Source organism: Epinephelus moara, chromosome 23 (assembly GCF_006386435.1).
Source record: "Epinephelus moara isolate mb chromosome 23, YSFRI_EMoa_1.0, whole genome shotgun sequence".
NCBI lineage: Eukaryota > Metazoa > Chordata > Actinopteri > Perciformes > Serranidae > Epinephelus > Epinephelus moara.
In genome coordinates this window covers 14,388,967-14,401,946 of record NC_065528.1, presented here as the reverse complement: position 1 = coordinate 14,401,946, position 12,980 = coordinate 14,388,967, and the positions used below count along the sequence as shown (strand labels likewise).

The 12,980-nt window shown below is 41.2% G+C and overlaps 1 protein-coding gene across 2 annotated transcripts; it reads right to left on the bottom strand.

Moving 5' to 3' along the window:
- Positions 1 to 2,761: 2,761 nt before the first annotated feature.
- Positions 2,762 to 11,468, bottom strand: pyroxd1 (pyridine nucleotide-disulphide oxidoreductase domain 1). Of its 2 annotated transcripts, none has more exons than XM_050035839.1 (13): positions 11,141 to 11,468; positions 10,931 to 11,011; positions 10,549 to 10,668; positions 9,947 to 10,075; positions 8,569 to 8,642; positions 8,210 to 8,406; positions 8,020 to 8,117; positions 7,786 to 7,888; positions 7,584 to 7,696; positions 5,948 to 6,070; positions 5,011 to 5,148; positions 4,718 to 4,807; positions 2,762 to 3,382 (listed from the first exon to the last, which is right to left on the bottom strand). In XM_050035839.1, exons 1-13 carry the CDS (start codon positions 11,216 to 11,218, stop codon positions 3,224 to 3,226), a joined length of 1,503 nt encoding a protein of 500 aa, XP_049891796.1. In that variant the 5' UTR covers positions 11,219 to 11,468; the 3' UTR covers positions 2,762 to 3,223. The 2 variants fall into 2 exon arrangements, with proteins under 2 accessions (XP_049891796.1, XP_049891795.1); XM_050035838.1 differs by having other exon boundaries at positions 2,763 to 3,382; positions 7,584 to 7,699.
- Positions 11,469 to 12,980: the final 1,512 nt, after the last annotated feature.

Here is a 12,980-nt window from a genome sequence, read left to right as displayed (position 1 = left end):
CCCTGTATGGGATTGTCCATGGGTTCCATATTGGCCCTGTGCCAATTGCGCACATTGATGGCTTTACCCAAATGGGCTCCACATTGTTATGCCACGACTACCTGGGTACCAAGTGGGACCCACTTATCTGGGACCCACTTGGGTAAACCTACACATTTGGGCAATTGACATGGAGTCAATACGTAACCCATGAACAGTCCAATATATGGCCTATTTTTCAGCCCACCCACATGGGCCCCACATACAAATGTCGGCTGGGTTGTTACTGGCTTCTTCTTCTGTTATGCATTTAATGCTATTTGACCTCTGGGTCAAAGCCCTGGGCAGAAACTGTGGAGCATGCACAGAGCGCGTCAGACAGTTGGGTCTGCATTCAGCTCCCAATCACATTATCTAGCTGTGTTAGTCCGACTTCGAGAATGTCGATTTAGTACGATTTCAGTAGGACTTATGAAACAGAAAATGTAGCCATATGTGGCCAGTGTCATCTAGAACATCTTTCACCATTCATTGTCTATGGAGCAGAACAACACTTCATACCCTATGACATCACAAATTTGAGGTTTGGCACTCTAGTTTTTGGATTCGGGAGAGAGTTGTTCATGTTTACTCATATTTTTGGACTGTCTTAGATCATCATAGGATAACATAAATTTTGAAAATAGGTATAGTTCCCCTTTAAAGATGCAACTGGGGGTAACAAATCTCATTTCCTGTTATGGTATATTCTATTATTTATCACCAGCAAGTACAGTTATACAGTTTACCAAATGAATATGGAATAAATGAAAGCTACTACTGTTCACATAATTTACACATGCACTGCAACATAAATGATTAACACTCTGCTCAGACTTCTCGTGATAAAGACATGAGTCATGTCCTGCTGGGGTATGGCAACACCACTTGACAAACCTCATGCAGAAATGCAGAACACCATGATACTAGAACTGGCAGTAATAATAACAGAGGTTTCTTTATGTTTACAATTGCATTTGCTAATGATTATTTCAGACAGTGGTGTGGTTGCCTGTTGTACAATAGCATTTTTTCAAAATATATATTTTATCAATGTATTAGGGTGTAGTATATTTGAATATTGGTGCAATGTGTCACCCTAAATTTATATTATAATATTGTAATTAATGCCTTGTAAAGCTCTAACCATTTGTTTTATCCCTCAGTGAATTGCACGTGTGTCCAGTCATATTTATGCAGTAGCAGCATGTTGGAAAAGCCAGTACATTGCCCCCAAAAAACAATTTTATGTTGTAGATGTGAGCTGAATGACAGTATGAAACATGCAGTTTTTTAAATCAAGGAGGGAAGTCAAGTTGTTTTTGTGGGGTCATCATCACGATCACTGTATCTTGTGCTCCTCTGCTATTTGATTTTATGTATATAATTCATTAAAACGAGACAGTTAATGCATGTTAAGAACAATTCAGATAAACATTCTTTGCCACAAGGATTTAGATCCATTGCAACTCGCAAAACCTACATGCAAAGTTTGTTTTAAAAAAGTCTCCTTGAGGAAACACTCCTCCAGAGCCCCTATAGCAGAGGCTTAGCCCCTCTAAATATATAAATCTAAATATACTTTGTATCAATGGTGACACCCCTGGTGTATTTCCATCTTGACCATAAGCCAGCTTGACCACGTAATGTCTGTTCCACGCTGGCATGTGATCCGGAGCCAGATCTGTTGCTTGGTAACTGTGTAAAACATTACCAGGGATCTCATTGCAGCAATTGTCCTACCCTCCATATCCATCAGAGATTTGAATTTTATCTTGGTACACGTGCTACCATGGGCAATGTTGACTCACCCCATAAACAATGCCCTGCTCTCCGCTCACGCAGGTACACACTTACACTTTGGACGGCTGCCCAGTGCAATCAGCCAGTCATTTGGGAAGCTCCAGGTGAGTTAAGTGAAGGGTGAAAATGAATGCTTTTTATTCATGTTTATTGCCCTTTTTTCTTCAGTTTCTTTTTTGAGAATCGTGATGTGTTTACAGTTGTAAATTAGGGAAAAGAACCCCCCTCATGACTATTAGGATTACTACACAATGATTGTTGCTGTGTACACATTGATTTTTACTCATTTTGCACAATGCTCAGAGAGTAAAAACACAAGGTTGCCATATCAACCTTTATCAGCCAGTGGAAGCAGCTAAATCAATGTGGGAAGGCTGCTGTAGGTGAACCACTGACCCAAAAAACACACAACCATAAAACACAAACCTACAGGTAAACCAACAAGTGGAAATGGGTGTCTGTTTGCAGTCGTAACACTTATATCAGTCATTTACATTGTCCTTTGGCGACTGCTCTTTCTACTTTACTTCTAATGTTTCTTGTCCTTTTTACAGTGGATTTTCAGGGGATTTTCAAATAGCAGCATCTCCAAGAACAACATGTCCACAGAACAATAGGCAGCATTATGCAGGCCTGATGATGGCTATTGTTACAATGCCTGCTGAGGCACAGGAGGAGCCGTGGTTGCTGTTTAGGTTGAAATTCGATCAACAGCGTCACCAAGACTACACAGCAACAAAAGGATTATCTTTCTTTACCACCATGTATTGATGAACAGATTTCTTTCTTCTGAGTAAAAAAGTGTCAGTGTTGCATACATAAGGATAGAATAAATCTCTATTTCTGTGGTCTCATACCTGCAACTGTTTCTAATTTAAGTTTATAAAAAGGCTTGCAAAAAGTAAATGAAAAAACTTATCACTCAAGTGCTAATTTAGTACACTTGGTTTTGAAAATCATTTATTTTAAAGCAAAAATATATTCTTAAGTTTACAAGTGTCTTAAAGGAAAACTGTCGTTTTTCAACCAGCTCTGTGTCACTGTAGTGTGTGCAGATGAACAGTGTTTAGTTTCCCCTGATGCCACGAGTGTCCTAAGCCCATCTACCAGCAAAAGTCTGTCAAGTGATGCACATCACATCACTGAAGTCTGCCTGATGACACAAAACACAGCACAGAGGGAGCCAAACACTGTTCAACTGAACACATCGGCCACACTGTGATGACACAGAGCTGGTTGAAAACCATATAAGAACCAAGATAACCGCTTCTACTTCATCAGACGGCTCCTTCTCATTGCCAAAAAACAAATCTAACACAGTCATGATACAAAGCACAGTTCCTTCTCGTGCCTTTAGACACTCTGCAGGCTCAACATGTTCCTTCATCACCCCCCCTCACGCTCAGTCAAAGTAGTCCTCTATATCAATGTCGGGGTTGAGCAGTTCCTCTCCATAGCGGGTCAGATCCATCTGGTTGAGGATTAGGTTCTCAAAGGTCTCCTCCAGGTCTGTTTCCCCCATCAGCACCGCTCCTACCATCCTACCTCCACTGAGAACGACCTGGAAAAGTCATACAGCGGTAAAATGTGTGAAAATGAGGCTAGAAATTATGATGATGACATTTGAGGAAGACATTTTCAGATATATCTACAATTTTAAAGTTCCCCCTGAGATACTTTTTACAGTATATAAAAATAGTCTGCTATGATTGAAATTTTGTTGAACATGGTTTTTGTCACATGAAAAAGGGTGCTAGAAGCAGATCTACTCCTTCTCCTTCATTAAGAAATTCTTGATCTCATTTGCGCCCCACCCATCACCATCACTGCTTGTGGTAGGTTGACTCGTGACAAAGCAGTGTGCATCAAAATGGCTAGAGAGATTCAGCCATACTTGTCTGAACCTCAGCCAGACTCAGATGAGGAATTTGTTGTGCACAAAATCGGCGACTAGCAGACGTATCAGAATCCTAAGTGTAGTTAGCATTTTCTATTTGTTTATGATGTTTGTTAGCTTGTTAGCTTGTAACTGGCACTAACACATTTTTAGTGGTTGTGAAACATACTTTGATATCTGCTACAATGTTGCAGTGTGTTCACATTGTCAAGTTTTTATGATGTAATTACATTTTTATAATGAAATTTTTATATTACATGTAATAAGCAATGACATTTTCAGGTTTCTTTGCTGGTATTTGCATTCTGGACAGCAATAGGCTTTCATATTAGTGCCTACTTCAGTAAAAAGAATGTGAAAACACCTCTCTCTCTTGTGACAAACTTTACACGGATACAAGTCAGTATAGTCACGGTCTGATAATTTTAGGGGACATAAACATAACAAAAACACATTTTTGAGAGGAGGGGATCTCTAAGAAGTAAACAGCTGACCCTGTTTTGCTTCTGACTCATGCACAGCATTAGACCACACCCACAGAAACACAGTGGTTTCATTCACGCAGCTAGACAAATTCAAATGGCACATTTTTTTCAACGCCACAGGCACTACGAGAATGTCTACCAGCATGTGATTCTGGTACTGTTTCATAAGAGGCAATAAATCTGGGTGTAAAATAAATCTTTCGTTAAGAAAGTGAATCACTATTTGGCTGTCGGGTGGAAACAGCGTTGGAATGTGGTCAATTATAGAGCTTTGATCCAGATGCTTCCACCCTACATTTCATCCCTTTTAACTCTGACCTTACATAACCTCGGTACTCACTCACGGAATTGGTTGTTGCTTCACATTGCCTCAATCAGAACTGAACTAGGAAGGATGTCATTCTCTTACAGTGCTCCTTAAACATGGGATAATCTGCGAAACACCTTAAACTCGGACACTCTGCCACTGGTACTGTTACAAGTATAGGCACGTTGTTATCCCCTTCAGTTTCACCTTGATATACTCCTGGCCTTTGGTGCAGCGAACCAGCAGCTCATGATCAGGCCCCATCCCCTGACCATTAAACTTCCCCAGCAGGACCACCTGTGGAATAACGAGCAGACAGGAAGTTGTTAAAATGCACAGTTGTGAAGGAGCCTGGAGGTAGAGACACGAGGACACTACGTCGCACTGTACAATGACCTTGAACGGTTTTGAAACGAATGGTCATAATTTCCATAGTAGATGATTAACATATTGGTTATTATTCAACAGCTCCCTGCAGTAAAATGTGAAACATCACGCACCTTGTAGTTGAAGAATTTCGTGATGTGTGAGAAAAGTTCAAAACAGAAGTCCAGCTCTATTGGTTCTGACAGGACGTGTGCCGCCATGCAGCGGCCGGCGTACCAGCCCATCTGACGGGCCTGTGTCCACAAACGCATCTGCACACAAAACACACACAATATAAGGGTTCAGATTTATAGAGGGAATAAAACAGTAGTTTTCAACTTCTATTTTATTAATCTGTTTTAGCTATCGTGCCAAAACCAGGGGAAGTGAAACAGGCCGTATTTCGTGATGACCAAAAATAACTCAAACAAAAAAAACTAACAGTTGGCAAAAAGTGAATAATAGTGGTGCTGACTGCACATCTTTTTTACAGGCCAAAACAACTTATGATACTGTAAGATGTCACAGATGTGTGTTTCTGTACCCAGTTCCAGTGTGTAAACTCCAAAACAGACTCATTAAAGGTGCAGTATGTAGTTCTGGAGAAAGCTAGCTGATTGTTAAGTCTCATTTTCACGTCCTCTAACACTGACGATTTGGGATGGCAGTTTGGTCCGATTACCAACACATGGCTGACGATATTTGATGACCTGGAAACAAGACTCAGCAATCAGCAATCTTTCTCCACGTTTGCCATCAACTTTATCTTCAAACTTTAGTGAAACTTTGACAGTGCATGTGTGTAATGATTGATGACATAATCAGTTTAGTTCAAACTGAATTATGGGAAGTGTGCGAGAACTGATGACGCACAGAATCTTTGCTTTGTTTAAGAACTTAAGTTTATCAAAATCATTTTCAGATGGCATCTTTACACCACTAGTAGGTGTTCAGACATGGATGATAGTGTAAGGCAAATAATCAGGCACTATCCGGTGTCCTGGAGTTTCTAAAGGTGCAGAGTCTGAGGGGAAACACAGGTTGATGCAATGATTTTTCATGTTAGTTTACCTGCTGCCACAATGGGCTGTGTTTCCAGCATGCAGTGCAAACGTCTCCTGCAGCGTACACATCGGACTCTGATGTCATCATGTGGTCATCTACCTGCAGGCCCCCATCCTCTGCCAGCGCAAACTAAATATGTAAAAATGAAACAAGTGAACATCGTGAAAGCTGTGGGTGGTCATTTTCTCATAAAAATAACTTTTCCGTTAATTTACTGAAACTGTCACTGTCACTGTAACAACCAATCAGAGCCACATGATCTGTATCTGTCAGTCATGTCAATCACTGCTCGAGAACTGAAGTCAAACTGTTAAAACAAGGCAACCCTGATCAAACATGTTACTGCATTGCATATTTCTCGCCTCAAATGTTCTCTGAAACATATTTTAGTGCACTGTTTAGCTGTAAAATGAGAATGTTTGCTGCAGCTGGTGGTGCTTGCTTTGGCTAGACTGTTTTCAACATAGCAGCCAGGCCGCAAAGTTTGACAGTTTGACCGCATTTCACAAGCAGTGATTGACAGCTGTGTTAGTGACTCCTCGGCTCTAGTCTTGCTCACCAGACCTTTCTCAAGAAAAGAAAGGTCTGGCTGGGCTGACTCTCACTTTAAGATTGGAGAAAAAAACGCCCTGGCTGCTTGTATTTCTTTCAACCAATCACAATCGTTCTGGGCGGTGCCACAGCAACGGTGCGCTTGCAAAAATATTGCCGGGGGGAAACAGGTTTTGGTGTAACATGCCCACAAAAATATCGCCTACAGGATGCGAACCATGGCAGAAAAATGGCTACATCCCCGCAAGATCAAACACCGCAAAAGTTAGTAAAGGACGTGTTGAAAACTGCTACACAACCGGAGGTGGTAGGGCAGGACTTCAGCGGGTGGCTCGTTCCGCCCAATGAGAGGCTGATCTATGCAGCGAACTTCCACCCACTCAGACTACCTCGGCTCTGATTGGTTGTTTTCCAACACCTGCTGTAGATTTTTTTTTTATTTTTTTTTTATATATACTTTATTAATCCCCGAGGGGAAAGATTGTTGCAAATGCCATTAGAAGCTCTAAAAGGAGGCAGTGGAACATGTTTTTTCCCCTACAATTTATCTGCCTCTTGTGTTACTGTCATGATATAGTGACAGCTTCAGCAAATATGACAGTTTTTTTTTCCATAAATAATGAACTGCAACTTTAAGAACCAATTTATGATTAATGCCTGAGTTTAAAAAAAAAGGGAGAAACGAAGTAATATGCAAACTCTTGGCTGTAAAAGTGACACTCATTTTGATATGGTGGCTCTCCATGGGGAAAAACTTTCCAGGGGGAATTCAAGCTCACAGCCTGAATGGTCAAACCTAATCTGTCCTTTAGTGACATCTAGTGGCCTTTAGCTGCATTGCTTAACATCATTCAGTCTGCAGCGTTGGCCAAATTAAAAGACTTTGGAGCACAAGGGAGCCAATTTATTCTTTATATATGCCTGCCTTGAACAGATAAAGTCCCGATATGCCATTTGATGCATTTCACTTACTAAATGATCACCGAGGTCACCATTTAAAAAATGAGAAACAGCAGGATTTACTTTAATCTAATGGCAAACTACAATTTGCACAAATATGATTTCATTTTATTTGGGTGAGTTTACTTACATTGTTGCCATGGAGAAATGGCTCCGTGTTTGGCACGACACCGGTGGCACTGACAACAAAATCGCAGCCAAATGTTTTGCCATTGGTCAGCTGGATGTAAACCGGCCAGGATCCTACTGAGAGGAGAGAAAAGCTGCAGCAGTGAGGCGTTGGAGGGAAAAAAGTGAGCGAGGAAAGGATGAGTCAGAGGTCTCGTTCTCACCATTCTCAGGTCTGAGTGTTTGCTGTGGGGAATTGAGCAGCTCTGCAGAGGTGAAGATCTTTTCCACCTCACACTGGTATTCTAAGGAAACTCTCCGGGACACCTGAGCACGCGCCAGCAGAGAGAAGGAAGGAAAGTTTAACATAACAGAAGCTTGAGACATATACAGAACGTAACATCTATACAAATAGACTTCCTAGGCTCCCAGTAACAAAGGTGCACACACTATCTCACCTGCTCTGCTCCTCTGAGAGCTAGTCCTTCATGCCAGTCTGGGCCGAGGGCACTGCCAGCCTCTGTAGAACAAGAACCCTGCCTTCGAGCATTTTTATCTGGAAATGTACACACAAAAAGAATATGATCATCTTGGAGCATATTCTACCACAGAAAATGAGAAGAAGAGAAATAAACCTAAGATGAAGACCTGCTGTGAAGGTCTGAGCTGCTCCGGGTGCTGGTTCCTCTGTGGTGTAGCGAGGTCTCTTACAGGGAGCAGCTCTTTCTGGTTTGTCTGCCTCCAGTGACGGGATGAGGAACTGTGCCGCCCCAGCATCAAAGAAGGTGTTTCCTATGGCCTTGTCCTTCACAGCCCAGATCACCTCGCAGCCCTCAACTTCATACCTAAACACAACATGTTCAGAGGCACTGAAGGACTGGAGGGTGTGATTATCTCTGAACATGGTGGTGATGTTACATGAGGGGGTTTCATAAAGGCTCAGTGGTCTTCAGTCTGAAAATCATACTAGTCCTGTGCAAATATGGCTTTGGTTATTGCTTACTCACACTAATTCCAGGGCAATCCCTCCGTTGCCAACAACAACGATTCTCTTTGCTTTGGATAACCGCTTCTGGAACTCCTGAAACACAAAAACAGGACAAACTGTTCAGTATCGACATGTTTGTTTGTATTTTTAACATGTGACTAGTGACAGGGCTCCTCCTGACTAACCTTTTACATTGGTTGTACTAGTGCACCTAACTTTTTAATTTAGGTGCACCCAGAATTTTTCTCCACAAGTTTTTGGTGCCTCAGTAGTACATTTTAAGCACTACCATTTTTTTAAGTTTCCATACACAGTGCTTCTTTCTTGACACATTATGCAAATAACTACAGAGCTGTATGTTAGCCTTTTTTACACATTACAATGGTGCTACAGAGGTTGAAAGTTTTGTAGCACAGGCCACAAAATGGAGTATAAATTTATCAAGTAAGTCCACTGTAGCAGAGGCTGTTCAAACATGTGCAACCTAGACACTTTGCATAACCTTTCAATTGAATTTTAGAACTGAAAAACTGCTGACATTGTCACCAGTCACAACAATGTCATGACAGCTGGTGCTGTTTTCACCTTGTGAGTCATCATGGCCAAATGTGGTCTGAGTGACACCTTTGGTGGAAGGAACTACCACAGTAGCCATTTTAAGTATGTTGCCAGGTGTCTGTCTGTGGACAGATTTTTTCAACATGATAACTTTGCAACCATGTACAATGCAGTTTCGAAACTTAACAGTTATGTAGCTGAGATCACAATGCAGGCTGAATTCAAGCAACAGCACTGAGGTATTTATTTGTTTATTTCACTATCTATGCATATAGCATGGATGTGGGGAATGGGGGTGCTGAGGGACCTAAAACCAGGCATTATAAAAACCATCAATTGATAAATAAGTTGAAACTTAGTGTTAAAAGGAGGGAGGTAATGTTTTAAGTCAAACTGCTTTGGCTGTTTGTAGATTACAAGGACATGTCTGGACAAAGTCCATTTTAAATTTAGAGAATTAGAGAACTCTATGCGCTCTGATATTAACTTTATTTTTTATAAAAATGTAACAAGATATTGTAGCAGCTGCAGTTGAAATGTTTTGGGATGTTCTTTTGCACAAAGAGCCAAGGCGTAGTGCTGTGGAATTTACTGTGGCTTAGCAGAACACTCAGAGGAATAAAGGAAAGGAAGAAAATGGCACACAAACAAAACACAAACAAAATAGCACAAAAAATAGCACAAAGTTGGACAAACTGCTTCAGGTTACTTTAAGAGGGTCTTCTGTGTGTTCAGTGTCTTAAGAAATCTCATGTCAATAACAACACAAACATCGCATGTCAATAACAACACAAACATCTCATGTCAATAACAAAACAAACAGAGCGACGGGGTTGTACCTGGGCGCTGTCTGTGTCCCGTATCCCAATGACATAAGGGTTGTCCTGGGTTAGGAGCTTGGGTCTGCCTCCACTGCAGATACACAGCTTCTCATAACCAAACACCCGGCCATCTGCTGTTTCCACAGACTGAGGATACAAAAAAGAACGGGAACTAGAGATTAAATCAAGCTTTGAATGTTGTTTCTCTTGTTGCTTTTTACAAACTGGTGTTGGATTTTGAACATAAAACCTTTTAGTCTAATCACAGTCCTATCACACTGCACTTCGACCACATGCTGTAACCACACATCCACAAGGTGGCAGTAGTAGACAGATAATAGCAAAAAACCTTTGTTGAGATATGTTGAAGGAAATCACTGTGAATTTTATTGGAATTATTGCATTATAATCAGTTAACAACACATGGGTAACTACAGCATGTGTGCCTTGTGTTATTAACATTTCTTAGTTATGTACAAATCTTTACCAGCAGTCAGTTTCTTATCACACACCAAAGCAGAAACATGTCATGTAAACAGTATTAAATATAAAATAACTGTATTCATAGACACTTTTACAATCTACCAGTCTCTATTACAGTCTGCACAATAGCTACTTACATGTGACTGTGTGTGAAGTGATTTGACAGCAGAGTGGATGACAGTCAGGTTGGGAAACTTCTCTTCCAAAACACTGGATGGTTGCTCCTCCACACCAAACTCTTCCAGGGTCCTGGACACCTTGGCAAGGAGAACAAGGGAAAAGACTATTGAGTGGAAAATGAGAAGAATGTAAGATGGTTGCTAAATTAATACAAATGAGGAAATGTGTATCCTAAAGTTTTGATATCTGATAAAAGTACATGCCTCCATGCATTCACTTCATGGGAAAGCAAGTGGGAAACAAACCCTGTCAGCCATTAGTGTACATATACAATATGTGGATGTATAATATGGTTCCCCCTGGACACATCATCATCATCATCATCATCATCATCCTGACCTGTTTATAGTTGGTCACCGCCTTGATATGGGGACCTGCTGTAATCAGAGCCACATCAGCTGACGGGATCTGGGATGACAGCTGTCAATGCAGATTAATGTTTAGCAGCTAGCCACATGACATGCTTTACAGTCAGTGATACAGAGCCTAGAAACGTTAGCTAGATTAACAGATTTACTGTGTACATCTGACGTCTTAATGTATTTTCACCTGCTCAGCACATGTCACACCCGCGATGCCTCCTCCCACGATCACAAACCTGAATGTTTTCTCTTTTCTGTCTGCCATTACTTTGAGAAAACTGCTAAGCTAACGGTGGCTACAGTAGCTAACACTAGCTCCCTTCGCATTTTCAGTTCAAACAGTTGCTATAATCTTTTTATCTCTTAGCGTGGACACTCTGATACACAGTTAGGACACAATTGGTGACTGGTAAGGGTGTTAAAATGCTCCTGGATACTTCCTATAATAGCTAGCTGATCAGATTTTCCTTTAGCACATGAGAACAGAGCACTGAAGCAACGCAACTTCCGTGTTTACAATTAGCTACGGCAAGCAGCAGGGGAAGTTTCCAAGCGCGAACACAGAGGGACGCGCTAAATGCAAGAAACAGTTTCTGAAACATTTTCTGCATTCTGGTGAGTATTTTTGCTTTAATGTGTGCCTTTTTTAATTCATACTTGATGTAAATGCCTTCTATTTTCAAAATAAAAGTCCTCTGCTACTTTAATATTGTTATTATGGAGGTCAAATGCACAGGTTCCAGATTTTGAGGGAGGCATGTCCCCTACACCCCTTAAATCTAACCCTGTGTATTATTGTATGCAGTACATGGGGCTAATTTTAAATACTTTATATACTTAACCTGCTAGGTTGTTTGTGAATCTCCCCTGGGATCATTAAACTTTTATCTTAATCTGTATCATTACATTATCATTAAAATGCTATTACATCATGATTTATTTGATTATATTTCCTATGATTAGTCAGAATCTGCAATTAAGTAAAGCTGTCAGCTAAATGTAGTGGAGTCTTATTTCCTAATTATTATATTTAATTATTTTAAACAGAAAGTTTTGTTCATGGGCATAAAACACAATTTAACACATACATTCACCGACCACTTTATTAGGTACACCTTGCTAGTACCAGGTTGGACCCCTTTTGCCTTCAGAACTGCCTTAATTCTTTGTGGCATAGATTCAGCAAGGGCCTGGAAACATTCCTCAGAGATTTTGGTCCATGTTGACATGATAGCATTGCACAGTTGCTGCAGATTTGTCGGCTGCACATCCATGATGTGAATCTCTCGTTCCACCACATCCCAAAGGTGCTCTATTGGATTGGGATCTGGTGACTGTGGAGGCCATTGGAGTACAGTGAACTCATTGTCATGTTCAAGAAACCAGTTTGAGATGATTTGAGCTTTGTGACATGGTGCGTTATCCTGCTGGAAGTAGCCATCAGAAGATGGGTACACTGTGGTCATAAAGGGATGGACACGGTCAGCAACAATACTCAGGTAGGCTGTGGTGTTTAAACCATGCTCAGTTGGTACTAAGGGGCCCAAAGTGTGCCAAGAAAATATCCCCCACACCATTACACCACCACCACCAGCCTGAACTGTTGATACAATGCAGGATGGATCCATGCTTTCTGAATGTTGCAGCAGAAATCCAGACTCACCGGACCAGGCAACGTTTTTCCAATCTTCTATTGTCCAGTTTTGGTGAGCCTGTGTGAACTGTAGCCTCAGTTTCCTGTTGTTAGTTGACAGGAGTGGCACCTGGTGTGGTCTTCTGCTGCTGTAGCCCATCTGCTTCAAGGTTCGACGTGTTGTTGGTTCAGAGATGGTCTTCTGCAGACCTTGGTTTTAACAAGTGGTTATTTGAGTTACTGTTGCCTTTCTATCATCTTGAACCAGTCTGGCCATTCTCCTCTGACCTCTGGCATCAACAAGGCATTTTGGCTCACTGGATATTTTCTCTTTTTCGGACCATCCTCTGTAAACCCTAGAGATGGTTGTGGGTGAACATCCCAGTACATCAGC